The 27,473-nt window shown below is 28.9% G+C and overlaps 4 protein-coding genes across 9 annotated transcripts; 2 read left to right on the forward strand and 2 right to left on the reverse strand.

The window, feature by feature from the left end:
- The first annotated feature begins 100 nt into the window (after positions 1-100).
- LOC138184051 (tektin-3) lies at positions 101-2,227 on the forward strand. The gene is made up of 9 exons (XM_069121716.1): positions 101-174; positions 236-390; positions 480-731; positions 810-1,042; positions 1,119-1,228; positions 1,290-1,438; positions 1,494-1,716; positions 1,777-1,931; positions 2,015-2,227. Exons 1-9 carry the CDS (start codon positions 127-129, stop codon positions 2,223-2,225), a joined length of 1,536 nt encoding a protein of 511 aa, XP_068977817.1. The 5' UTR covers positions 101-126; the 3' UTR covers positions 2,226-2,227.
- Positions 2,228-2,250: 23 nt separating this feature from the next.
- On the reverse strand, positions 2,251-16,271 carry mino (glycerol-3-phosphate acyltransferase mino). Of its 3 annotated transcripts, none has more exons than XM_069121658.1 (13): positions 13,209-13,833; positions 12,968-13,095; positions 7,413-7,531; positions 7,129-7,307; positions 5,921-6,070; positions 4,939-5,832; positions 4,692-4,860; positions 4,437-4,621; positions 4,181-4,367; positions 3,886-4,109; positions 3,685-3,795; positions 3,421-3,613; positions 2,251-3,323 (listed from the first exon to the last, which is right to left on the reverse strand). In XM_069121658.1, the coding sequence occupies exons 2-13, from the start codon at positions 13,027-13,029 to the stop codon at positions 3,112-3,114; spliced, it is 2,685 nt and encodes an 894-aa protein (XP_068977759.1). In that variant the 5' UTR covers positions 13,030-13,095; positions 13,209-13,833; the 3' UTR covers positions 2,251-3,111. The 3 variants fall into 3 exon arrangements, with proteins under 3 accessions (XP_068977759.1, XP_068977761.1, XP_068977760.1); XM_069121660.1 differs by having other exon boundaries at positions 4,939-5,362; positions 5,438-5,832; positions 12,968-13,826; XM_069121659.1 differs by lacking the exons at positions 12,968-13,095; positions 13,209-13,833 and adding an exon at positions 16,134-16,271.
- Noc3 (Nucleolar complex protein 3) lies at positions 16,207-20,066 on the forward strand. Of its 3 annotated transcripts, XM_069121667.1 has the most exons (11): positions 16,207-16,351; positions 16,690-16,791; positions 16,968-17,233; positions 17,305-17,566; positions 17,639-17,924; positions 17,996-18,330; positions 18,405-18,775; positions 18,845-19,009; positions 19,088-19,445; positions 19,524-19,621; positions 19,786-20,066. In XM_069121667.1, exons 2-11 carry the CDS (start codon positions 16,786-16,788, stop codon positions 19,991-19,993), a joined length of 2,355 nt encoding a protein of 784 aa, XP_068977768.1. In that variant the 5' UTR covers positions 16,207-16,351; positions 16,690-16,785; the 3' UTR covers positions 19,994-20,066. The 3 variants fall into 3 exon arrangements, with proteins under 3 accessions (XP_068977768.1, XP_068977767.1, XP_068977769.1); XM_069121666.1 differs by lacking the exon at positions 16,207-16,351 and having other exon boundaries at positions 16,624-16,791; XM_069121668.1 differs by lacking the exons at positions 16,207-16,351; positions 16,690-16,791 and having other exon boundaries at positions 17,112-17,233; positions 17,310-17,566.
- On the reverse strand, positions 20,054-27,306 carry Rcd1 (Reduction in Cnn dots 1). Of its 2 annotated transcripts, XM_069121649.1 has the most exons (10): positions 27,162-27,305; positions 26,950-27,031; positions 25,989-26,191; positions 25,549-25,898; positions 24,860-25,445; positions 24,500-24,781; positions 23,689-24,381; positions 23,264-23,627; positions 22,989-23,180; positions 20,054-21,450 (listed from the first exon to the last, which is right to left on the reverse strand). In XM_069121649.1, exons 4-10 carry the CDS (start codon positions 25,800-25,802, stop codon positions 20,336-20,338), a joined length of 3,486 nt encoding a protein of 1,161 aa, XP_068977750.1. In that variant the 5' UTR covers positions 25,803-25,898; positions 25,989-26,191; positions 26,950-27,031; positions 27,162-27,305; the 3' UTR covers positions 20,054-20,335. The 2 variants fall into 2 exon arrangements, with proteins under 2 accessions (XP_068977750.1, XP_068977749.1); XM_069121648.1 differs by having other exon boundaries at positions 26,950-27,306.
- Positions 27,307-27,473: the final 167 nt, after the last annotated feature.

Below are 27,473 nucleotides of genomic sequence, written 5' to 3' on the forward strand. Positions count from 1 at the left end.
CCTTCATTGCAAATTAAGCCATTTCATTTTAAGAAGTTATTCATTAAGCTAAGTGAAATGTGAAAAATTATTTCGTAGCGATAAAATTTTTGTCAGTATTAGTTCCTTTTAATATAAATTTGAACAATGGAGAGTACCAAAATTGAGGGCCAACAAGAAACTGTTATGTACTCGGTTTGTACTCATGTGAATTTAAATAACAAATTATGCTACTAATTTACTATTTTAATATTAGCAACTTCAACCATGGACTACGGTGGGTGTTCTACCATGTATGGAGCAAATTATTGGTCCACCGATTCCAGTTAGAGTTGGAGAATTTCATAAAACTCCAAAACCACATCCATGGCGTCCTACTTTAGGATATGAAATCGTAGAAACATCTCCGCTGTAACATTCTTATTAAAATCCATTCAATCGCTTGTATCTTATTGTTAGTTTATCTTGAAAAATTATTTATCCTTTTGTGATTATTTCAGACCTGCACAACCTATGACAAATTTACTTGCTAATTCCTGTTATATGCCAAAAGGAATGACTACGGAACCGTTACGATTTCCTAATCTGGTAACTGGTTTCGATAGAAATCCTGCACACGCCGCACGAGCTGCACTTTTTACAAGATATGGTCCATACGAATGGGTGGAGAATCAGCTAAAACTTTATAATGAATCTGATAGCAACAGAAATTTCTCTGAAAATTTAAGAGCGGATACTGTTCGAATGATGCGGTAAAGTGATTATGATATTTTGTTATATATATTTTTTTTGTTACAATACATTACAAACAATAATTAATCTAATTTTAGAGAGGCCGATGAGAAAGTACAGAACGGCCAAACTGAAAGCGGTCGTAAATTGGGAGAAAGAATTACGGATACTACTTTTTGGAGAAATGAAGTGGCTTCAGAACTGGAAAGATTAATAATAGAAAATACAAGAATGCAAGAGTGCCGTCGAAACTTACAAACAACGATACAAAGTTTAGAGGGTCAACTGCACATAGCGCAGGAATGTTTATATTATCGTGAAGCTAGGACAGGTTTATAATATTTATTTCCATAAATTAATAAATCTCACTAATGTTCATAAAATATCTTATGTCCTTTAAAATACAGGTTCTGATTTGGTACATGATCAAGCTGAGCACGTTCTTTTAAAAGAGGTTGAGGTAGTCAGAAATTGTCAAAATAAGTTAGAACACTTTACGGACAAATGTGTTAATCAGGTAAGTACAAAATTATAATCTCAATGAGTACAATCATTGCAATCTCTTGCTTTATACTCAGCTTACAAACAGTAGAGCAGTACAAAATCAGTTAGAAATTGATATAAAAAATAAAGAAACTGCACTTGGAATTGATATTACTTGTCACCAAATGAATAATTTCAGTCGTGGATTAAAATATTACGGTGGTATTGAAAAATATGACCCAAGGTAAGTTCATATTAAACTGTGATATACGATCGTAATTTATGTCGTATATCTTAAGTGTTACAGAAGCCGAATCATGGGCTGAAGCTTCCAATAATGTAGTAAAAAAATCACAAAAAGAACGGGAGAAATCTAATCAATTACGAAGCGATATAGAAGTCGCGATAGATGCAGTTGGTCATGAGATGTGGGAAGCATGGGGAAATACAAATAATGCATTAGCCAGGAGAGCTGCAGAAATGCTTGAAGCAAAAGAAAAATTACAAATACATTTACATAAAGTAATTAAAAATATCTTGATCTTTAAACTTTTGTTGTATAATTGATGTATGTAACTACAGATCCAACAAGAAATTTTTGCAATTGAAAAAAATCTACAATTAATGCAAAAAGCTATCACAGATAAAAGTTCTGCTCTTAAAGTCGCACACACTCGATTAGAAAGCAGAATACATCGACCAGCTGCAGAATTATGTAAAGATCATGCTCAACTTAGGTATAGTCAAGAAATTTATGTAAAATTTAATGATAGTAATCGTAAACATCTTTAAATTTTCAAACAAATTTTCACTTACGTAGGATGATTGAGGAAGTAGAAACAATAAATACAATGATACATGATATGAATTTAAAATTACAAAGATTTGAAGCACAACATCAACAACTTTTACGCACTAGGTCTAATTTAGAAAGTGATTTAAAATCCAAAGTTGATTCATTATTTATTGATAGGGAAAAGTGTATGGGCATGCGAAGAAGTTATCCGATTGCGTCAGTTATAAAGTTTTGAATCATATATGCAACACATTTCTAACTGTAAATATATCAAAAACGATGTCATTTATTTGTTCTGTTTATTCTTTTTTATAATATCATACAAAAAAAACTTATTTTATCGCCCGACTGTTTTGTAAAAGTGTAATAAAAATAGCTTTTTACTCTTTTAAGTATGTCTCTGTTTTTAACAATAACAAAAAAGTTATTAGCACTGAATTTAATAGTACGTAAGATTACTTTATTAACGAAATAAATCTAATATGTTTAATATATTGTAATATCACATTAGCCATTCTGCTATTGTATTCTTACATATAGTTAATGACCCAAATCTACACTTTCTGTATTTCTGCTATGAATTTTAGAACTATTCATGCAGAGCAATAAATATTTAATCTACATATTTTTATGTATAAAGGGATTAACACGTTTGCTGTCAGTATCATATATGTATGTGTTAATTTAGATATAATCTTAACATGTGAGATAAATATTAGGTTGTCCGAAAAGTTTCTTTCCTTTTATAAAGAAATAATAGACGCACAATGTTTTTTGTTTTGTATTAGTTTATTGAATTATTCACGAACATAATAGAAATAGAACGAAATGGGTCATACCTAATTCAATAAAATAATATAAAACAGAAACTCATCTATTTGTTACTCATCTATTATTACCTTATGAAACGAAAGAAACTTTTCAGACAACCTAATAGATATATTATATTTAGCATGCTTGGATGAAAAAAATCGCAATTATTGACCAGTGATGGATGTTTTGTTCTAATGCACTATAGTAACAAACGTGTTAGGTGATACTTCTTATTTGTAAACCACTATTTACAAAGTTTTTCATAACAAGTTATTCGTTGATATAAAAAAGTAGTACATTATAGAAATTCATTCAAAATCATTTTTTTTTTTTTCATTTATATTTTTAGTCCATCTGAAAGCTGCTATTGTATCATAGATTTTCATTATAGCTGAGTCTGTATCATATTGATCTTTCAGGTAGAAAATTTTAACATTCTCTTGTGGATAACACTCTAAGATATTCCATTTTTCAAATAATTTGAGGGCATTCTTTATTGAATCAATAGATAAACATTCACCTATATCAAAATAAAATTAATGATACATTACTTTATAATGCAATATATGTACATATATGTATATATTATAAAAATATAATTATTTGCCATTACTTACTGTATTTTATTATATCATGATCTATATTCGTCTTTATGTCATTTAAAATTTTTTGAATTAAATCTTTCTCGCTTAGCGATTGACCTACTAATCCTTTAAGAGACAAAATAGTAAAAGTATAAACATCTACTAAAGGTTGCAACATTATGTGAAGATATTCCACACGTTTTGCATATTCCGATATTAAGTTTAGCTAGAAGAAACAATTAAATTAGGTCACAATCCCATTATTAGAAAATATGTCTAAATTAAAGAATAACTTACTTTGTATCGAATACTTTTAGAGCTATTCTTATTACGATATTCTTCATCTGAACTATCATCAAAATTTCTTGCGAATCTTTTACTCCATAGTTCCTCTTCTAAATAAGATTCCTATCAAATAATTTATGTGAGTAACCTATTAGTAATAATGATTAATAATAATAAACCTATTAGAATAACTTTATGTTAAGTATACACTACCTCTTGTAAAATAATAATCTCTTTATGTGAGAGATTTACCACAGTTTCTATAATGACGCGTTCTAATTCCTCACATGGCTTGCAGAAAATAAATTCGTATTTAAAAATATCACAAAGTTTAAGTGATTTTTCTACCAAAAGATCTTGAGACACTATAATATTGTTTTGAGCAAGGCTTATAGGATCATTGATTTGTGACTGTAATTCAGCATACAAAGCTGTTACTGCAAATGTAGTAAACAAATTATTAAATTGAATAAATTAATATAATTTACGAAACAATATGTTCTCTTACCCACTATGCTATCCACAGCAAAACATGTTACCACTGTATTACTATAATAAGATAGTTCGATTACATTTGGTAGAAACGACATAGGACGGATTACGGTAACGAAATTTGATTGAGTTAACTGACTATCAGCTGTTTCTATAATTTCTTGATTTTGTAGTTTTACTAAATCTGGACCTAAGATGTCTAACTAAAAGAATGAGTCAACATATATTCTTTTATCATAATAAAATATTTATAACATAATTATCTTACTAACAGCATGTTTTATGATATCAATATTTTCTCCACAAAATGCAATGTTTTTAGTACGACTTTCTAACTGGTGTCTTATGAAATCAAATGCTTCAACTAATTCATCCAAGGTACAACCATCTCGAAATATATATAGAAGGATGAACGCAACAACGTTAGTCGACATTATTGGCATTGCATTACTACAATCTAAAAAATATTGTACATTAATAGTGAACAAAGAAACAAATTAATGCTTTTAGAGGTGTTTTATCCTTACTATATACAACATGCCGTGCAAGACTGTCAACTAGTTGACGGTATTCTTCTGCAACTACATCTGTACCATATAGCGATGAGCTAGATACTGTCGACTTTAAAGGCTTTTCAGCAGGAGATATTTTTACTCCATTCAATTTTGATTGATTTTGGAAAGACTTTAACATTTCCTTTTCAGAAAGCAATAAAATTATGAAATTTAGTGATAAATGTCATCCATGACATTAAAAAGAATTTAAATAACTTACCTTGAGTGAAAAGGGTTGACAAATATCAATTTTCATAACTCCATAATTTGTTAATAAAGTAGAAAACATAGCTTTCATTGTAGATATAAAAGTTTCTTTCTTCTTTGGTTGACCTAGATGCTCTTGAACAAAATTTCCATCAATAAGACGTTCATAATTTGGTACAACAGGTACTATCATTGCATCTTCAATAATTCCCTCCATGTATGCATCAAGAATGACACTCAAAATGCCACCTTTTGGCATGCATGGTTTGCCAGTTCTTGTACGTGTACCTTCTAAAAAGAATTCTATAATATGACCCTCTTTTAATTTTTGCAGTATGTATGTTTGAAGAATGGCACGATAAAGAATATCTTTGCGGCCTATGACAGGATCAATTCGACGTTTTATAAAGAATGCGCCCAAACCTTGCAAAAGCTTCCTGTTTGACACATAAAATTTCGATAATAATAACATGGTATTGTAATAAGATACTCTATATATATTTATAACATACCCAAAAAATGGCATTTTTAGATTATCCCCAGCTGCAATTAATGGACATTTAATACCATACATTACATGAAGGAAGGTAATTATAGAATAATCCATATGACTACGATGTAAAGGAAGTAATATCACAGGAAGACCAGTCTCATTTGCTTTTTTTAACATTTCTATTTGAGATGGCAATATTATAACAGACTGCATAAAACATGGTAACAGTACATAAGTAATCCATGATGTAACTCTAATGAAAAGATTGTTTGGTTTGCTTTCCATTTGTGCTAGTATGGTCTTGGCTCTCTCTTTTGCTTTTTCCAGGGCAACTGTTTCACTACAACCCTCATCCTTAATTATTTCAGAAGCAACCAGCTTTGTTGCTTCTTTTAAACTATCACTTTCTAGAATCTATAAAAGAGAAAAGTTATGTACAAAATCGACAAAGAATTACATTTTTACTTCAATAAATGTAATTATTTTAAGATTTATATCTTACTGATTCCCTTGAATAATCGTGTTCTTTAAAAGAACAAACGCGTATCGCACGAGGTAATATTCTATGGAATAGCGATTGATGTGACTCCATTAATAGGACATTTGTACCAAAAGGCGCATATTGCTTACTAGCAGTATTTACTAATGAATTCTGTAAGAAATAAAATTAAATAAAAAAAATATATTTAGTAAAAGCTTATACTCTAATTATTTATCTATTATTATTTTATATATTACATTTCCTCAATATTCATGTTGCCACCACAATAATAGTTGCTTAATAAATAATTTAATAAACATTGTTTTTAATTATTACGCATTTGTGAAATTGATTTAACAGTGATAATCATTTATATATTAGCGATTACATTTGAACTTCGTTGATGTTTAGTACATAGATATCAAAATAATAAAATGATTAATTTAACTGTGAGGAAGATCAATTTTTATCATCAGAGATACATATGTGACCTTCATTAATAACTACCATTATTCGATAAATGTATCGTATAATATTGCAATTCACTTTATATGACTTCTTTTATCTAATTATATTAAAGAGAAACCAGAAACCAGTAGAGATAAAGAGAAAGAGATAAACCAGTACCGCTACATGCAATATTTTCATATTTATATTAAACGGTATGCAAAAATCATGTGGTATGTGCAACAATATGCAATAACTAAATTACGCATCGAAACTTTTGCATAGTGGATAATATATCAATATCAATAAACTTGTTATATAACTACATTAGTTATGTAAGTAATTAGTTTTATAGTTTCACGTCTGTTTGCACAATATTTAATATTTAAAATATACTACCAGAAGATTTTATTGAAGATCACATAAAGATATAGATATTTTTTGTAGCCACAGATAATGTTCTTCTTTTAGTACTATCAAATTCAGGGCGAAATATATTGATTATCAAAAATATTACGAATTTTCTGAACAACACTATATATAAATCAAGCTATTATCACCACTGAAAAATACTTACTACAAATGGTTCTAGATAATAATCTAAAATCTATACTAAATAAAAAAATGGTTACGCGACCATCTTATGATAAAGTTATAGCACATTAAAGATACACTAGATATAAGCGGTACGTTGAATATTTTTGTTAAAGAACGAACAACAAAATCATTTTATTTTTCATTTACATCAACGTTAAAGAATATGTAATATATGCAGAACCTACTCTAGATGATGGAGTGCAACTGCTGCAGCAATAATGTAGAAATAAAGAGCTTTCTGTGACAGTAGGGATTATTGGTTCAGTCTCTTTGATTTGAAATAAAGAACTTTCCCGAACTTTTCTTGCTTGTTCCTTATCTTGTAACTTTCTTTTATGCATTTGTTGACCAGTTCGCCGAAGTTCTAAACCATGTGAATATTCGATTAAAATCCTTTCTTAATCAGTTTTCTACCTTTGATAAAAATTCATGTATTTTACATCCTTTATGCACTGAATGAAGGTCTTACCCTTTATCGAAAACCGAACTGTATTCGATTCTGGGTTTCGCTTTATCTCCGTTCTGCGATTCCATTTTGCATACACTTCTTGCAAACGTGTTGAAACTATATCGATCATACTGGAAGCCCTGTTAGTACAGATACTATTTAAAAATATTATCTTTATGAAGTGCAAAGAAATTTTCTTCCATAGAATTTATTACATTTTACTGCATGGTAATTAAAGGTCGCAGTATAATTTTTGGTAGAATCTATATTAAAACAAGTAAATTCTATGGGAAATAGCATAACGTAGAACATAGCTCGAAGCTTTGTAAAAGAGATTGTATATAGAATATATATGTATATAGATTGTATATAGAATAGAAATGTAATTCATAATGTTGGTAATCACGAACATAATTTCAGGGTTGTTGGTTTTTAATGCAATCATCCACTATTTACGCTCCATCTCCGACGCTTTTAACGGGTCGATGCAGTCGAGTGAAATTGCAACTAACGGATGAGATTTCCTTTTTTACAAACGTGTCGCCTTAAGTTCAATACCAGTACATTCATACATGATTCAGAGATAGATAAATAAAAATATATGAATAATAATAGAATTTCTCAGCTTATCACAAAACAGATAATTACAAACGTCAATAATAATTAGATTAACAATAATCAATACTAATAAATAATGTTTCTCAATAATGCGTAAAAAATAAAAAACAAAAACGACGATCAAAGCAGCTAAGTGAAGTTAAGAAATTACAGCCGTTTATTCATCTTTCAGCTTATTAATGTATTATTCATTCATAATTTTTGGTATAATGGTTTTATTTCTTTAAATACGTTTCCAAGAAATAAAAAAATACATCCATATGTATATGAACATACATTCTTTAAAAAAAATGTTTTAAGTTTTAATTTGTACAGTAGCTGGAAATGAAACAAACTGATGATAAAACCAGTTAAATTACAAATTATAAATGTATATATTTAGAAATATGTGACTTAATCAATTACGAACCAACGTTAGGTTGGCGCAAAATTTTACTTGCAACTTTCTTTTTACATTGTCGAATTATGTTTATTAAAATCGTAACTAAAAAAAGGAATTCCAAGGATTCGCTTAATATTTCCTTCGTCATTATTTCTTTCATTTGAATTCTACAACTTTATGAAATTTAAAGAAACGAAACTATTTATAACATTATGATAAACTATTGAGCGGTCTTTAATGGATTAAGAAATTTTGACGCAGATAAGGGAACAGCATCACAATGCTGATGTCACATCGGTTATCGCCTCTTGATATGATAATTTACGATCTTACCATTTCATCATCAAGAACTTACATTCAACCGGAAAAAATTCAAGGACCCTCTTCATAACTACATATAAAGGGTAGGCCATCTAAATTGTATCACCTACACGTTTGGCTTATTCGTTGCAATAGGAAAAATTTTCTCAAGACGAAATTTCATTTCATCTCAAGACACATGTGTAAGGGTAATATTTTTCATGGTCATTTCATCTCAAGACACATGTGTAAGGGTAATATTTTTCATAGTTATTTGTTATACCAGATTTCAGAGCCATTAGTATTTTTATTTATATTCGTCTTCGATATCCTTGTAGAACGTGAAAAAAGACAAATTCAACGACTTTAACAATCATATTATTCAGATCACTTAATCTTGAAATATTTGTATCTGAGAATAATTAAAGATCCATAGGGCACCCGGGCACCAATATTGACATATTGTTATCCAAAGATAAGCATTGGCTGTTATTTAAAATATTCTCATACAATTCATTGACAATTCCTAAGGCTGTAGATGCTCAAAATGATGGCTCTTTGGTTCAATACATAGTTGGAATCTTTGAACCTCGGCTAACGGATGCAGGTTCATTTTAACCCAACGGCATTCGTTGCTCTGTTTTTTGTTTTAATCAATTCTTCATGCACATTTTCTATTTCCTGCGATTTTGTGGATGTACATGTAGCTACAATTCTCTGCTTGATATTCTCTGGCGTTGTTGGTTTGTTATGATACGCTGTATATTTTAGTTTATTCCATAGATAAAAATTTAACGAAAAGAGGTCAAACAGCCAACGGTCTCACAATCTTCTGTTTAATCACTGTCCTTATACATATCCAATAATGTGCTGAATAGTCATCATGTTGATACTACATACATAGATAGCAACATTCGAGCAAGATTGCAGTATATCATATTTTTTCTAATACATCATCCATCCACCTCAGCATTCCTTATACAAAAGTATTAACCTAAATACATCGATAATTTATTAGTCTGGCAGATACTTTAATTCTAACATGTCTGTAATGTCGTACGAAAGGCAAGGAAAGATGCGAAGAAATACCCTTATCTTTAAGTTTTAACGCATGAAAGACAAAGACAATATTCTTCATACGACAAATTAAAACCAAAATATTTGCAGACTAATAGTTTTTCGACATAAATAGATTAATACCTTTTTATAGAGAATTCCAAGATATATGGCTAATGCATTACAAAATATATGATTCCATTTAACAAAATAAAGTTGACCTTAAAATCCCTGCACTACTTTAATCTGTCAGAAATAATTTCAACCAGAAGATGTCATCTTTCGAATCAAGCAACTTTTGTCAAAACATTTTTCTAATAACCAATCCCTTATGAGATATTCCACTGTTCTTACTTAAACGGAACGCCCTGTATAAATGTTCTTACAAGTCTCTAGAATAATTTTCAAAAAAGGAAAAAAATTGCGATACTCGTTTCTGTTCTGAAAGTATGAATAAATATCTAACAAATGGCAAAACTATACAATCCGACCGAATAACATGTAAAAGCGGGCACATAAAAGCGATAAGTCGAAAATGTAGAATAAAATTCTTTCATAAGGAGCTTTGTTTCCGAGAAAAAATGATTTGGAAATTTATCATACGCAAATTGATCTACATTTATTTTACATTTTATTCTACATTTTCGACTTATTTTCACACGTGGAACGAGCTGCTGTCGATTATTTAGTCCTGTCCAGTCCGGAATAAGCCATGTTCAAGAATACTTGATAAATCTTCAAACTTAATTTTCTCAAAAACTAAGCTGAAAATGAAAAAATTTTATTTTATACTTTTTTCTTATTTTTACACAAGGAATCACATTGTGCTCGTTTTTACATGTTATTCGGTCTGACTCTGTAAACGCAATAAGTATCCGTACAGTTATCGCTTCATAGGATAAAATATACATCGTAGATGTTTTAAAAAATAATCTGCATTAAAGCGCAGAAAAAATGGCTCTGAACAACAATTTCATCATGATGTAAGATAACGATCCAAAGCATAATGTTACTAATACGCGAGCGTGGATCTTATATAATGTTCGGAAACAGTTAAAAGTAGCTTCACAGTCTCCAAATACAAATATTATAGAAAATGTATGAGATCACCTGACAGAAAAGAATCGGAATCGTCATATTTCATCAAGAAATGATTTAAAGGGAACTCTTTTAGAAGAATGGAAAAATATTTCAAGTAGACAACTCATCAATTTGATAAATTCAATTCCACAATGGTTTCAAACCATAATAAAATCGAAAGAAAGCTCCATTAGGTATTAATATAATTAAACCTAGTGATTTCTTCTCCAAGATATTGGTTGTCTTATTAGTTTTTCCTATTAAACCGTGACTGTACGAATACTTATTACACATATATTTTTAGATATCCATCATTTCATCGCATCCTCTAGGTATTTGTTAATATTTTCCCAAAGGATATAGATATCCCATCTTTTTTTTATGAAAATTATTTTGCGGATTTATAAGAACATATTTCTTATTTGTTTAAATTTTGTTAGTAAACGATCTATAATATTTTTGTTTAAATTAATTATTGTACGAACACTTTTTACACTGACTGTATTTGCAATTTTCACAGTTATATGTATCGCCTGAGATAATATAACTTTGTCCTGAGAAGATTTTTCATACAGCAATAGATAAGGCAGATATTCAAGTCCATTTAGCTAGTCCACTCTGTATAAAAATGGTCTTGAATAAAACAAATCTAAAGTAACAAAGCTAAATAAATCATAACGTGCAACGCAACGTGGAACTTATTGTCCAGAAGATTGAATATTATAAGCTTACGAAACAATCAAATCTATACCACTCGAGAAAAGAGATACTTGCCATATGATCTAAACTGCACCTATAGCCACACATGGACGTATCATATGTCAGTTATATAAATAAATATTGAACGTTATGTTTCACGTTTAATATAAGCAATTTTATTATTTTGAATATTACGAGCACTATTACAAGAATAGTGCATAGGTTTTCAGAATAAATAATTAATTCTATGTTGATAATGGACTATATTATCGAATAGTAATTCAACAATGGCACAGTTTTGGCCACTTTTCCCCGGTAATGTCGCACATTGCTCAGCGAGTTTCGCATTATATTGTAAATATTATATCGATAGATATATATAAGAAAATCCAGTAATAATAATTCGGTTAAGTTATTTCAATTTCTTTTTACTATAATTGTCAAAGTCCATGATGATAAGACAGAAGATTCAGAAACATACAGATTAATAAATGATTAATTCATCAGAATTATAACGAACTACGCACAAATGATTACGCGTTTTATCTTTTCTGTACTTTTTGATTTGCCTCGTGTAATTTGCTAATGAAATTTCAAATAAACAGCATATATACGGATATATATATATATATATATATATATATATATATACACGTATTTCGCAACTGCGCTTTTGAATTAAAAATATTAGGAGGAAAAGATGGGAGATAAATCACACTAAAAATCTAAAAAATAACTCAGAGTATCTTCACAAAAATACGTATTGCGGGATTGTACGACTTTTACATTATTCATACTGTTTTAATATGATCGCGAAAATTTGGTTAAGTAATTAGATTACATATATTACATGTCGTTATTAGATTATATATTTTTAAGCATTTATAGAAAATGTGAAAGTGAAGAAATGGATGTAAGTAATATACAAAAACATATAAAACACTTAAATACTCTTTATGATGTTCAATAGACATTAAAATTTTATCCTTTTAATTATATTACTGAGGAATACAAGCACATGATTGATTGAATTATACAACGCGTACTACTGTAACGATAATTTACTTTTGTTACTCTTTCTTCGTAATGAAATTTTGAACAACTTTGCACATCCATCATGGTTCATTATATTATTGTTAATATGCCGAATTCTACAATTTATTCAATGATCATTCTATGATAAAATAATTCTAAAAATATTTCTACAAAGATGTCAATCAAAGTTTCAAGATTAACGATAAAATTAATTAGATTTAGTAAATTATTATATTTATTAGATTTAGTCGATTTTATTTAATCGATAGATCTATTTTTTTTTATATCGTTAAACTTACATACGTATGGATAACTAGGTTTGCAGGAACAAACACGGAAGAAAATAATTTGCAGGATGAAACAGTTCCGTAGCGTGCATGTCAGTAACGAAGAAAATATACGTTACCCAAAGTTGAAGAAATAGAAGAGGACTCCGAAGAAAAGGAAAATTTCAATAAGACCACCCATTTTCCGTGTGAAGGGAGACCGCGTGAAGACTTCAAAACAATGCTAGAATTCTCGTTTAGATTGTTCCTAAAAGCGTAAATGATCAACTGCTCGTTTTCATGCTTTTAATCACCATTTATCTACTTCGTTTGATCACGGATGTTAATGTCGTGCAAACTTTGATCCAACACGTCAATTACCGTGAGAGAAAATTCACAGATCACTTCAACGAGATCCATAAATTCGATTAATTTGATGATTATTATTTTGGCGCCGTTTGTGCTTGTTGCGCTTTGTCACAATTTGTCGATTAGAATTTTTGTTAAACCTTATTATAATAAAAAGCGATGTATATGGAAAAGCTGCACTCTTGCCGCGGCAAACGCCGATTTTCTACTGCAACACGTTAAGTAACCACGGGCAATATACGACGCTGACGACGGTTCAATGACTCGCTTAGTTAATGATGTAGTACATCGGGATGTTCGGTGTGTTATAACAACAGGAATATGTTTTTAAGGCCAAATTTAAACATCCAGTATTGCATAAACTTCTAGATCATCCGGAGCGTTTACCTTTTTGCAAATGACTTCAAACGGTATACGTGTTTGAAGGCAACATGGCAATCATTCATTTGATTTTCTTTTCTTTTTTCTTTCTTCTTTCGTACTTGAAAATGCAAATTCTATATTGTACTAAAATAATAATTTAATAGTTTTCTTTCGAATTTTTCGCTTGCGAACGCGATCCACTGAAGTAACAGTAGCTTATAACTGCTTGCTTAAGATTCCTGATGTTCCAGAACTATATTAGGATAATTAAACTGACCGGTGAGCGAAAGAAAAATGATAATACCTGAAACGAACATAACGCAATGAAATTTTAACATCGATTACGATCTATAATATCTGTTTCCACGAATTTATGAGAACGGCAAAGAATAATACAATGAGTTGCGAAAATATTTAGATACATACAGAAAACTTTTATGAAATGTTATACATGCCATACGATACATTTTGAAATTTCATTGACGCCGTAGCGAGACATACTATCGTGATTATATTAGTAAAATTTGAAACAAAGTTGAAAATGTACACAAAAGCTACAAGATATTCTATACAACTGACCATCCACTACGTCAATAAGCCTCAATATTTAGAGATATGGAACATCTCCGACACTAATTATGCGCTTAGATCGACTATTCATACCATTACGTACATATGTATATTAATTTTTTGCTAAATACATACTTGTTCATAACAAATATCTTGTAATTTCTATTTCACTTTTACTTTTACTTTGGTATAATCATGATGATCTGAGATTTGAAAATGTTTTATATAATACATAAAATATACGTAAAAATTTCCTATGACAAGTATCCAAATACTTTTCTGAGCCACTGCAAATGAACAAACAGACACTTATAAGGACATATGTCGTATTTTATGAGATGTAATCAACCTCGACATCTTCGTGTATATTTTTTCTTTTTGTAATTAAGATTCGAGTTAACAGTGGAAAATTAACTCGGTTAATGCGTGTAGGAAGAGATACCTTAATTCCAATGACGTTACAATGACGTTGACTTCGTCAATTTTAATCGAAACAATTCGAATTTTACGAAGAGGAGTATAATTCCACTTGTTGTGAAAAAGCGTAATGAGGAAGATCGTATTAATTATCTCTTATGAAATCAGATAAATGTTCATGTACAGAAAAATATTACAAAGAAAACAATGAAAATATATATCCACCTCCAGTTTAATCACTGGATTATCAACATAGTTACTGCAAAGGTCGAAACATAATTACATACATATACAGAACAAACACAGAATAATCAGTTTGACGGTACCGATTTTCTTTTTGCCATAAAACATGGTTGTTGATTAATGTTAATTTAGAAATGATAAGATTAAAGTTTGAAAATATTACATAACGCCTATTATAATCCTTCATAAAATTGCAGACATAGTATACGATAGCCAGGGCATCTGTGGCGTTACTCTACAGCAGCCAATAGCATCTTCGCGGTAATTTTACTATTCAAATTACGACATAATTAAAATGTCGTTTACAAACCCGTCACTCGAGCTTTCTTTATTACGTAAATAAAACATATACCATAATCACTTGGGATGACTCCATGCACACTGATTTATTATAATCACATATTAGTTCGGTGAAAAATTTTGGAAATTTAACAATTACATGTTTTAAATGCTGATGTAATTTATAAAAAAAAAAAGACATCTGATATTGCTTTATATGTATTCGGTACGTTTACACGATGCACTATATGACAAACAGCATCTTGAGCTGCAAAATCGGTGTGACCTGAGGCCCGGTTAGTTCCATGCAACTCATAAATTAATCCTATTGAAAGCCATTAACGTTTAGTGTTGGATTTTATTGTACATCAATTTGTAAGAGTGCATTAAGATTCTCTGTCTGTATATTCAGGGAGTTTCATTGGTAGTTCAAGTCCTTACGAAAGAATGATTTCATGCGTGACTTATTGTTACACACTTTCTTTTTTGTAATGCGCGCTACTTTCACAAGATGGAAATGGCACATGAAAGGAATGACAGTTTTTATCAACATTTAATTATAAGCATTGTCTCCTTTCCTATGTATTATTTTTGTGCTTTTTCGTGTTTTTTTTATTGTGTATTATGGTTATAGTTCAAGTATTTTTAACTATTTAATAACATATTGTTAAGTATGCGTACATGTGCGCACGCGCGCTTACATGTATGTGTTTATATATAATTATGTAATTTAATATATAATAATAATTATGTAATATATTGCTAAATATTACTTGTTGTAAATCTTTTTTTATATATGTATAAAGTTGTATGAAGGCTAACATACATACATATATGAATGTATAACCTGGTATAACCATATAAGATTTATAGATGGAGCGAAAAATTGTTAACTTTATTTTATGATTATAATAATAATTACAATAAATTATTAAAAAATTCAGAGTTCGTTCAGTAGTGTAGTTCACCTAATCTTTACCACGATCTTAATAGAATTTACAAAACATAAGCTTAATTTGTTAAATACGTTGAGTTTAATTGATAACTATAAAAATCATAACTTACCCGGTATCGATATATAAAGAAAATCTTTATATTAACACAGAATATTACAGTAATTACTTAATATACTAAAGTACAATATGCACGATATCGCACGCCATTACGCTATGACACATTTGTATACATATTAACCTATTTTTTGAACTATATGTATGTGATAAAATCATTGTATATAAAAATGTAATGTTAGATATTTAAAGATTCACTACTATAATAAAAACGTAATTTGCATTATTAATTTGTATTAAAATCTCTTTAATAAAATATTTGAATTATAAATGCTCCATGTTCCAGACATGCTTTGTAACCACATGTATATTTGATGTTGAAGATCGTAAATATATCGTAATAAGATAGATCGTAAAAGTTACATAAAGACAAAGTCATTTATTTAAAATTAATTTAATATCTATCATATAGAAAAGATTATTATTTCTAATGCAAGACAATATATATATATACATGCAATTGTGTTAAAAAGAATATGGTGCGTGTAACGTGCGTAATGTGTATAATACAACACGTGTAACTTAAGAGGTTATCTTAGGATATCTTACAGGAATGATTTTTTGGTTGTAATGAAACAATAATTGTTTAATTAGTTTGACAAATACTTTCATTTGAAGTAGCCTAAAGTAATCAAAACTACAGCAAAATGGTGGTAAGTAAATATAGTTTTAATTAATTTAAAACTAATAAAATTGTTAAATTATGAACATGTATATGTCATATAGTATCATCTGTTTTAAATACAATAAAAAATATTTTTTAATTATGTAATTCTTCTATTAATTTTAATTATCAATATATGTATTTTTTAAATTCTTAATCAAATAGAAAAAACTAAAGATCAGTGCAATTAAAAGAAGTAATCAAAAAAGAACCAAACTTACACGGCAAGGAAAACTTAAAACAAAGAGGCATAAACGAATGAATGAACATATTAAAAAAAAAGTAATTCCACATGTAGAAACTGTGGAAGAAGAAGAAAGTGATCAGGGTGAAGACCTCATGGACATGGTCGAAGAAGATGATTTAAACTTTTTAGGGGAAGCCATTTCTAACAAATCATATAATTTGCTGAAACAAATACATCTAAATGAGTATGAATATTGTAATAGGTAATGAATATATTTTAATTCAAAATAATTTAAATGATATTCATATTTTTTAGAACAGATGATGATAAAGTAAAAAATAATAAGAAGGAAAAGAAAAGTAATGACACATTAGAGGATAGATATGAAAATAGTATATCAAAAATAGTTGAGATAGAGGGTACGAAAAAGGTTCGTATGTTACTTCCTATAAAAACTCAAAATGGAATTATAGAGAAAAGGATAATTCAAGAAAATCATGCAGAAGATAATGGAAACATGTCTCATAAAGAACATCATATAGAGAAAAGTAACATGGAAATAAAATTCAATTTTCATGTAAGATTTCATTGAAATTTATGAAACACTATCGTAAAAAACCTTATTTTCATGTATTAATCGATTTTTTAGAATGAAGATAAAGATAAGAAACCTGTGTCTATGATAGAACTTTTAGCATTTCGTGAAGAAGTATTAAGATCTAAACGTTTAAAAATTGGATTATTATCTAGCAGTCTTCTGGAAACACCAGAAACTAAATGTGATAATTTTAAAATACTATTAGAATTAATGGAAGAAACCAATCCAGAAGTATATATTACCGTGAGAAAATTGGCAACTATTTCTTTGTTAGAAATTTTCAAAGATTTGTTGCCATCTTATCAAATTCTTCAAATTCAACAAGAAGGTGTAAGATGTATGTACCTATAATAATATGTAAATATCATGATTATTGTAGAAATTATAGGTTTTCTACTTTCTTTTTAGTAAAGAAAGAAACACTTGCATTACAAAATTATGAAGCTACATTATTAAGATATTATAAACATTATCTACAAAAGTTAGAAAAAATGACTAATATATTAAGAAGAAAAAAAGGAGATACACGACAAATAAAAGAACAAGAAATTGAACTAGGAAAAGTTGCATTAACATGCTTGTGTGATCTTCTAACAACTCATCCCTACTTTAACTATTCTATTAATATAGCAAATTTTCTTATACCATTGTTAGATAATAAACATGAGCTTATAAGGCAGGAAGTCTTAAAATGCATTTCCCAAGTATTTAAGGAAGACAAACGTGCTGAATTATCTTTAAAAGTGAGACATTTAAGTGATTGTATTTCATTTAACCTGTATTCTAGTAATATAATGTTTATTAATAAATATTTCAGATAGTACGCAAATTAAACCAATACATAAAATTAAAAGCTCATTCCGTTCATTCTGAAGTTCTATCAGTACTTTTATCACTTCGTATAAAAGATATAAATTTAGATAAAGAAAAAGAAGAAGAGACTAAACAAAGAAAGCTTATGTCTCATAAACAAAGAATTCTTGCCTTAAGTAAGCGTGAAAGGAAGAAAAATAAGAAGCTTGAAGAAGTAGAGAAAGAATTACTTGAAACTAAAGCAGAAGAGAATAAGCAAACTAAACAAAAATTACTCACTGAAATAACAAGTGTAGTATTTACAATTTATTTTAGAATTTTAAAACAAGCTCCAAATAGTAAGATTTTATCTATTTGCTTGGAAGGATTAGCAAAGTATGACAGATTTTTACTAAATTTAATTATATATAAGATTATATGATATCTAATAATATCCAATTACAGATTTGCACAATGCATAAACTTAGATTTTTATCAAGATTTAGTAACTGCCATAGATAAACTAATGGAAGAGGGTAATTTAAATTTGAAAGATCAATTACATTGTATTCAGTGTGTATTTACAATATTATCAGGACAAGGTTCAGCATTGAATCTTGATCCTTACAGGTTTGTATTGAAAAAGAATAAATATCGTAAATAAAAAAACTAAAATTAAATTTATAATCACATGTTATATTTATACAGGTTTTATGCACATTTATACAAAAATTTACTAAATATTCATTGCGGTAAAACTCATATGGAAATGGAAGTTCTTATAAAGATTTTAGTTCAAGCTCTAATCCATCGAAGAAAAAGAATTACACAAAGGCGTTTTGTAGCTTTTATCAAAAGAATAGCTATTCTAGCCTTGCAATTGCAACATAATTCAGTACTTGGCATTCTCGGTATTATAAAGCAAAGTATGCAACTTGGAAAAATGCTAGATATTTTGTTGGATACTGATAGTACGACTGGAGATGGTTTTTATCAAGCAGAGCTAGAGGAACCTGAGTATTGCAATGCACACTGTTCAGCATTATGGGAACTTATAGCTTTACAAGTACATATTCACATATTAAGTTATATGATCTTAATATACATAATTATTATTAAACATACTTCTATCTTTCGTTACTAGCGACATTATCACAGTATTGTACAAAAGATGGCAAAAAACGTAGCTTGGAATGTACCACCAATAGGTGAAGGCAGTTTATCTCCAGAAATTGCTAAGCTGTAGGTTTCAATTTTTGTAATATTTAATACAATCATACTTCTATATTGGTGATTTACTGCTATCCGATGAGCTTCATTGTAGAATATCTTGCAATAGCACATTTTTTCATTGCTCACAAGCAATAAATGAGCTATGCTAGAATATATTTCTTTATTTGTTCCAGTTCTCCAGAAGAACTTTATACTGAATTTGATCCTACTGGTGTCGTATTTAAACCAGCAGTACCAGTTCCGAAAAATACAAATGCTAAGAGAATAATAACAACTCATCATCTTATAAATAGTGAATTCAAAGAATATATTAATACTATATATAATACTGAATTATTTGCAGATGGACACATAGATTTTTATAAAGCTTGTAATAGTTAATACTGTATGTAGCACAAACTATAGAATGGATTGCAAAAATAAAACGAAATTTAATATAAAACATTAAACACTGTACGTATTTTCTAAATAGTAACAATTATTTCTTATAACCATTTTGTTACTTTAAATAACATATTAGATTTGCGACGCCAAGTATCTTAACTATTAAACAGATATTATTCTCAAATGAAATGATTAGAAAACAAAATGTTGGGGTAATTACGATTTTTAACCAGAAAATGGATATCTGTATCTACAATATTTATCATTTGTTTTGCATTTACAACGTCAAAAAGATTGTTTTTTAGTACAGGTATGCATCTTCTGTTGAGATGAAACATTTTATATTTGTAAATTTATTACATCATCGATTGCAGTACATTCTGAATTATCTTCTTTTGTTACATTTAATTTATCTTCAGTCAAACTTTCTTTTGCCTTGTCACTTGTCTGTAATGATAAGTCAACTCTTTGCAAAGGTATATGTTTACGTTCTATAATATTCATTTTTATAGCATCTTCTATTTCTAATGCCTCATCTACTATATTATCTTCATTCTTTGCCGTTTGCTTTATCGCGATTTGTGCATATCGATGCTCATTTTTATCGAAATTTAGCAACTTAGATGCATTAATTTTGTCAACTGTCTTTGTTACAATGACTTGTTCATTTTTATCATTTTGATGTACTGATTGAGAATTTCTCTTTGCAAGAATTATCTTGGTGTATTTAACAGTGGGTTGATTTGAACGAGTTTGTATTGGAATTGTAGTTTTAGTTTTAGACAAAGTGGAAGTTTGAGGGTTTGTCTGTAGTATCACATGATTTAAATTTTGTACAGCTACATTAGGACATAGAACAGCTTGAGTACAAGGTGTTACAAATTTATTACTTTGCTGTAACTTATCTTGCTTGTTACTTATGAGAACAACTTTGGTATTACTGTTCAATTTAGGTATAGTCTTTTCATGAATATCTACAGCCATTGTCTGAGATAAAGATGAACTTTTCTCAATAGAGTTTAAATTATCATCATCTTTTGCAAAAATTATTGGTATATCTAATATATTTCCCAATTCATCGTCAATCTCGTTTACAAGAGAATTCTTCTGTACTGTTTGCGACTTATGAATTCTTTGTAAATTAGATGCGTTGACTGTTATCTTTGGCATAGATTTGGTCGATTTTTGAGTAACTTTTAGTTTATTAGACAGTGGTAAAATAGTTCCCGAATTATGATTGTTTAGTGGTACTATTACGGATGAACAAGTAGGTTTAGTACTAAGGGAACTTTCAACCATGATTATATTCCCACATACTGCATTATGAGAGATATCGTTGTTATTACAAGTTGTTACTTGTCGAGGTATTTGTGACATCTTGAATGTGTCCAAGGAATGAGTAGAACTGAGCATCAAATGTGAAGAGCTACTGGTTGTTGCCATGTCGTCCATCACTATAAAACACATATACATGTTTGAACAATTTTCTGAGATATAAATAAATTCAAATAATATTCATTGTGTTGTTATGAACATGAACATCATATTAAAATAAGCATCTTTTTTTCTACATGAGTTATGTAAATATATCTTTAAAACTGGTTATAATTATAACAAAAACCATGCATAAATCTATTATATGTGATAAAAAAATTTGGTTTTTAAATTTCACTTTATTTATGTTGTTAAAAATAACATAGGTAATTGATTAAGTAATTACATAATAAAAATTATAATAATTTATGTATTTTAAACCAAAAAGATTCTCAGACTATATTAATAATATTTAAATAATATTTTGTTTGACAACGTAAAAGATGTGATAAAAAAACATTAGATGATAAATGTAAGAAACAAAGTTATAATATCTTTAATTTAATTCCAAATTGCTTGGACACAGTTAATATCAAACAGGATTGGGGCAAGGAAACAAATAAATTCAAATCACATGGAAAAATATTTATTTAACACAAAATAAAAGATAGTAGTGATATATTTACAACATATTATTTTAGATGCTTCTAAATATAAACTTATATTAATTGTAAAATAATATAAATACATGCTACATTTGGACACATGTTACATCACATGCTAAACAAATACATACATTTACTGGTGACTTAGTCTAATGACTTTTATATATAACAAAAATAATATATAAAGAATATTTTGTATATATACAATTGCAAAAGAGAATACAAACAAGCTAGAAATAAGAAAAAAGTTTTATGGCTAGAAAACATAAAATCTATTAGGTTTATTAGACTATTTTAATTATTCTACAATAAAAAACATAATTAAAATTAAGTTTAAAATCCATTATTATTGATTTATACAATCTCAAAAATATGAACAAAATGAATTTTTTAATCAGTGGATATATTTTCTATAAGAAACTTATTTTATCATATTAATGATATTCATGCACAATACATTTTGTTTTTGCATGTATGAATATGATCCACATGGTTCCATATCAAGATGCATGTATATTTTGAAATCAAAATAGTAAATCATAAAAATATGCTAAATACTAAAAAATTTATTTTGTTACTTAGCATGTTATGCTTTGTTATTGTATTTATGTGTATATCCTAATCTTTTTCGATCGTGTTTATTTTGAGATTTTAACAATCCAATATTGTTTCCACTTTTCACGTTTTTATGTATGAATATATTAAATATATTTCAAATATATATGTTACAGCCATATAATTTTTATATACATATATATACAAATTGTGTTACAAAATTTGGAAAGTAGAATTAAGGCTTGCTCTAAGTTTAAAAAGTTATTTTACAAAATACGAGATTTCTACTATTCAGAATAACTTCCCGAAATAATAATAACTTGGATCAACTTAATAATTTCCTTTTTATTGATGATGTACCTTTCGTTCGTAAAAATCATATACATTCGATCAAGAAGTAAAAAACGATTACGATGTAGGTAAATTATTTAATAGCTGATTAGATAATAATATTCTACCTTTTGGTATTATCGATGTGGTTGATGCTGTATTAGTTGCCACAGAATTGTTTGGTGTTAGTAAAATGCTGGAAGCTGCCGATATACGCGCAGACGATGAGCTAGTAGTGAGTGTAAGAGAAGTTTTACCATTTTGTAAAATATTTGATAAAGTTCCATTTGGTGTACCAATCGTAGGTTTATTGTGCATTGCTATAAAACAAAGAAAAATGTATATTATACAAAATATGTGAGAATAAAAAGAAATAAAAAGTAATTTTTCATGTAAAATGTACCTGCTGCAGTTGAAGTATTCACTCTAATCTGATTTCCTGATGATGTCAAAACGTTAACAAGTTTTGTATCTCCATTCTTGTCAGGAATATTGAGATGCCTATAATTGTTTGATATTACTTTAGAAAAGCCTTTACCTGATGATACAATAGCTTTCATTTTTGGCATGTTCTGTAACTGTACATTCGTTGATACAATTTTAGGCACTTTAGTTGACGCAATCGAAGATTTAGGAATATTTTTTATTGTTGTAGATACACCTTGACCTGATGATGCTGGAGCTAAACGTATTGGTCCAATTGGTGCTAAACTTGCCAATGAGCCAATGTTTAATGTTATACCACCATTATCTGAACCCGAGTTTGACTAAAAAATGCATATATTATTAGATGCTTCCTCTTTAATAAAAATTAAGGTTATAACTTACTTGTCCGGAAAGTCTAGATGTTATCAAGTGTTCCACAAAATGACTTTTCTGGTTACTAACAACTCGAGGTTTCCGTTTCACGCTCTGCACATGATTTGTATGTATTCCACTCACTGCGATTATATTCTGTTGCGTACTAAATGTTCCTACTCGGGAAATCGTAGCTGATTGTGTATTTTGTCCAATAGATATTACTGAAGAGATTGGTGTATTTGGTCGAGACTTTTTTATTGTAGGAGAATTTGGTTCACTTTCAACAGAACTACTTGTTGAATTTCTTCGCTTCCGTGATTCTTTTCTGTTATTTTTATTTTCATAATTTGACAATGATGTTGATCTCAATGGTAGTGGATGTGGTTGCAAAAGAATAGTTCCCACAAAATCTCCAATTTCATCCAAGATACATCTATCTACCATGTTTTGTGTAATACCCTCTGATATCTTTTTAGCAGTAGAAATTCTTAAATGGTCATCAGCAGTTCCAACCACTACCAAACTTGTTTCAACCATCATTCTTTCTCTGAGATCCTCTATATCATCAGGTCTTACAAGTGTAGCATTTTGTCCAATAACAAACATAACTGGGCATCGAATATCCATTAATGTATCATCAGGTGTACCCCTTTTTCCTTCAACTGTAAGAAATGAAAACCCAAGACAAATAACTGCAGTTACATGTTCCATTTGTGCTACCTATAAATATCAAAAGATAATAGTGAATATTTCAAATCACATTAAAGTTTTCTAACTACTTCAAATTATACTGATGCGTTACACATTATGTGTATATATGTACATATAAATGCTATACCTGACATGCAAGAGCAGCACCAGTATTAAATCCAACAAGAATAATTGGTCTACCAGGACAATCACTTCTAATATCTTGTATCTTAGTTCTAGTGGCTTGAAGTAATTGATCAATGCACACCATCATGGTCATTCTATTAGCTGCTAAACCTAAGTGTGTGTGAACAGTAACAACCATTCCTAAAGCTCCTAATTGTGAAATCCATTTATGTTGCCTTGTAGACATACTAGATCCCACTCCAGAAGGAACTATTATTAAGATTGGATTTCCTGGTAATTTTTTCTGCAATAACAATAATTATCTATAAATAAATATATATATGTAAAATATATTATAATAAAATATACAGTATATACTTACAAGTCTATTACTATTTAAACTAGGAGTAATTGGATCCCATGTACGTTTAAGGAGTGATCCAAGTGTTTCCCATGTTATAGAACCTGTTTTTGCATTAATATTTGGTTGTATAGCAATCATTTTATCAATAAGTTGAGGAATTTTCAGTCTTAAAGATTGTAATATATCGAGATAAATCCCAAGATACTCTTGAGGAAGATGGTCAAATAATAAATTATGTAACCATTGTGCAAGTCTCCAATCCCACCCAACTGAAGCTAATGTTTCTCGAAATCTCCTTGCTGCTGTGTCAACTGATGTTCTTCGATAAATTGGTTCTATTGAACTGCTTACTTTAGCTAATCTTGTAAGTCTCTCTGAATTTAATATTTTAAGAACTTTGGTGAATATTCGATTTTGAACTGGTGTCCATAACATTTTATCAAGCTTTTCTTCCCAATCTTCATTTTCATCAGGTCTAGCAAAATTTGCTAACCTTTGTAATTCATCCATTTGATGTCGAACTCTAGTAAAATCTATTGGTGGTACTAATGGCTCATTATTAATTTCTTCTATATTAATTTCTTCATCCTGAGCAACTTTTTCCCTAATATATGAAAAGTTGCAATGTAGTTGTAATTGTTTTATGTTTAATAATTACATTTCTAATTTACATTTATTTACATATATAATTTATTTTTATTACTTACGTTAATAAATTTTTCTTTGAGAAAAACAACTTTTTTATTGGCTTTACATAAACATTCTCTGGTTTCCAATTCCATGGACGTGCATAACAATGATCTTTTGCAAGCACATTAATTTCAGTTTCATAGCACCCAGCAAGTTGATGTAAATATGTAGTTAATCTACTAGGATTATCATCAAATGTATCACTGACGGGACTTGGAATTCTAGAAGAGTTTATCGATGTGGATGGCATTGTTAATGTTGTAGTTAACATTACTTATACTCAATATATTTATAATTATAAATAATTCTTTCAACAAATAATACTGTAATCATTTACAGTTTTCCTCACATGGCCATCACTTTATATCTTGAACCTGTATCACAAAAATTAATAAGATTATTATATAATTAACAAATATGAATTATTTACAAGAGTCGAAACTACTTAACATTTCACAAAACTATTTCTAACCCTTTGCGCTCGAGAGGCTACTCTCAGTCGCCACCGTGTTTTGTGTGGCAACTCCATTGGCAAGTGAGAGACAACAGTCCCCACTTATGCTAGATTTTAACATCTCCAATTGATGAAGCAGCAGTATTGGTTTGTAAATAGGTTCCTTAGTTCTTTATGGTCTTTGTTAGAAGGTGTAAAGTGTTACACTTTAAAATGGAAATAAAATATTTAATCCCAAATCCCTCTGTAACTATGGTTCTGATGTCTCTGATGTTAGTTTGGATTTGACCATCATGGCAAAAGTATTATAGTTTAGAAGCCCCAAAAAAATGGCTTTCATAAGTGAAATTAGCTCAAATGAAGATGAACTTGATTTTGAACTGTTGAAAAATGAGATCAATTGTATTCAAGAGCCATATAAGCAAAATAGAGACAATGCAAACTAAAATTCTTAGAACAATTGTAAACGCCCCATGGTACGTTAGAAACGAGGATATTCGGAAAGACCTGGGAATACCAACGGTCAAGGAGGAAATTAGCAGATACGCAGGAAAATACAAAGAAAGAATAGGAACACACCCAAACCGGCTAGCTGCGGAAACGATCAACACCTCAAATATGGATAGAAGACTAAAAAGGAAACACCCAACAGATCTCATAAAGGATATAACCTAACAAACACGAAGATGGTACCCCGCTGGGGGTAGCCACCCACATGATAATCAAATAGCCAAAAAATTCTACTAAATGTCCAAATTGGACAAATTGTGAATGTAAACAACTAAATAAAAAAAAAAAAATTGTATTCAAGAATGCATCTTGGTGAATGCTTTATAAATTATCAAACAAAAAAATACAGAAATTAATATTACAAAATCATATTTTCAAAGATGTAAGTATAGATTAATTATTAGAATATAATGTTTTTGTAAGTTAATTTGTATATAAAATCATTTTACGCTACCTGTAAGACGCGCGTCACATATACGCTAAATCATCTGGAGTTGCTACTTGGCCCGATTGAAAAAGTCCTCGAACGCAAAGAGCTAATATATAACAATAATAAAAAGTTGCTAAATGATATATATAAAAATTAAACTTCTGAATATAAAATTTATACATATATGTATAAATAATTGTTCCTATTACATAAATTATTTCTATGATGAAACTAACCTTTAAACTATTCCAGGTTGTAATATCACAATAGTAATTATCTTACAATGATATACAGCTCTACTCCAAACAACAAAAAACGATATACTGCGATTTAATGCAAGCTAATGGAAGAACACATGTGAATCAAGGACATTGTAAATGTATAGATAGGTACATACAGATGTATATTACATCAATTTTAAAATAATTATTTTATCAATACAATATGTTATTATGTATTAATTTCCATGATATGTAATGTGACAAAATGCAAGAAATAAAAGAAATAAAATTAATAAGATTAAATGTAGGTAGGTAGATACACAGAAT

This window comes from Bombus flavifrons, chromosome 10, assembly GCF_040668555.2.
Source record: "Bombus flavifrons isolate JBK064 chromosome 10, iyBomFlav1_principal, whole genome shotgun sequence".
Lineage (NCBI taxonomy): Eukaryota > Metazoa > Arthropoda > Insecta > Hymenoptera > Apidae > Bombus > Bombus flavifrons.

What these genes read in the sequence shown, in the direction of transcription:
- Rcd1 (XM_069121648.1), bottom strand. Translation starts at nt 25,802, where the DNA reads ATGTTAACTACAACATTAACAATGCCATCCACATCGATAAACTCTTCT. An exon ending in GTTTAAATAGTAATAGACTT is followed by an intron (nt 24,782 to 24,859) that starts GTAAGTATATAC and finishes TTGTTATTGCAG; the next exon opens with AAAAAATTACCAGGAAATCC. An exon ending in CACATCGATAATACCAAAAG is followed by an intron (nt 21,451 to 22,988) that starts GTAGAATATTAT and finishes TGTGTTTTATAG; the next exon opens with TGATGGACGACATGGCAACA.
- LOC138184051 (XM_069121716.1), top strand. Translation starts at nt 127, where the DNA reads ATGGAGAGTACCAAAATTGAGGGCCAACAAGAAACTGTTATGTACTCG. An exon ending in ATCGTAGAAACATCTCCGCT is followed by an intron (nt 391 to 479) that starts GTAACATTCTTA and finishes TGATTATTTCAG; the next exon opens with ACCTGCACAACCTATGACAA. An exon ending in CGGACAAATGTGTTAATCAG is followed by an intron (nt 1,229 to 1,289) that starts GTAAGTACAAAA and finishes CTTTATACTCAG; the next exon opens with CTTACAAACAGTAGAGCAGT.
- mino (XM_069121658.1), bottom strand. Translation starts at nt 13,029, where the DNA reads ATGGGTGGTCTTATTGAAATTTTCCTTTTCTTCGGAGTCCTCTTCTAT. An exon ending in ACGATTATTCAAGGGAATCA is followed by an intron (nt 5,833 to 5,920) that starts GTAAGATATAAA and finishes TCTCTTTTATAG; the next exon opens with ATTCTAGAAAGTGATAGTTT. An exon ending in GTCAACCCTTTTCACTCAAG is followed by an intron (nt 4,861 to 4,938) that starts GTAAGTTATTTA and finishes CTTTCTGAAAAG; the next exon opens with GAAATGTTAAAGTCTTTCCA.
- Noc3 (XM_069121667.1), top strand. An exon ending in AAACAAATACATCTAAATGA is followed by an intron (nt 17,234 to 17,304) that starts GTATGAATATTG and finishes CATATTTTTTAG; the next exon opens with AACAGATGATGATAAAGTAA. An exon ending in TTGAATCTTGATCCTTACAG is followed by an intron (nt 19,010 to 19,087) that starts GTTTGTATTGAA and finishes ATATTTATACAG; the next exon opens with GTTTTATGCACATTTATACA.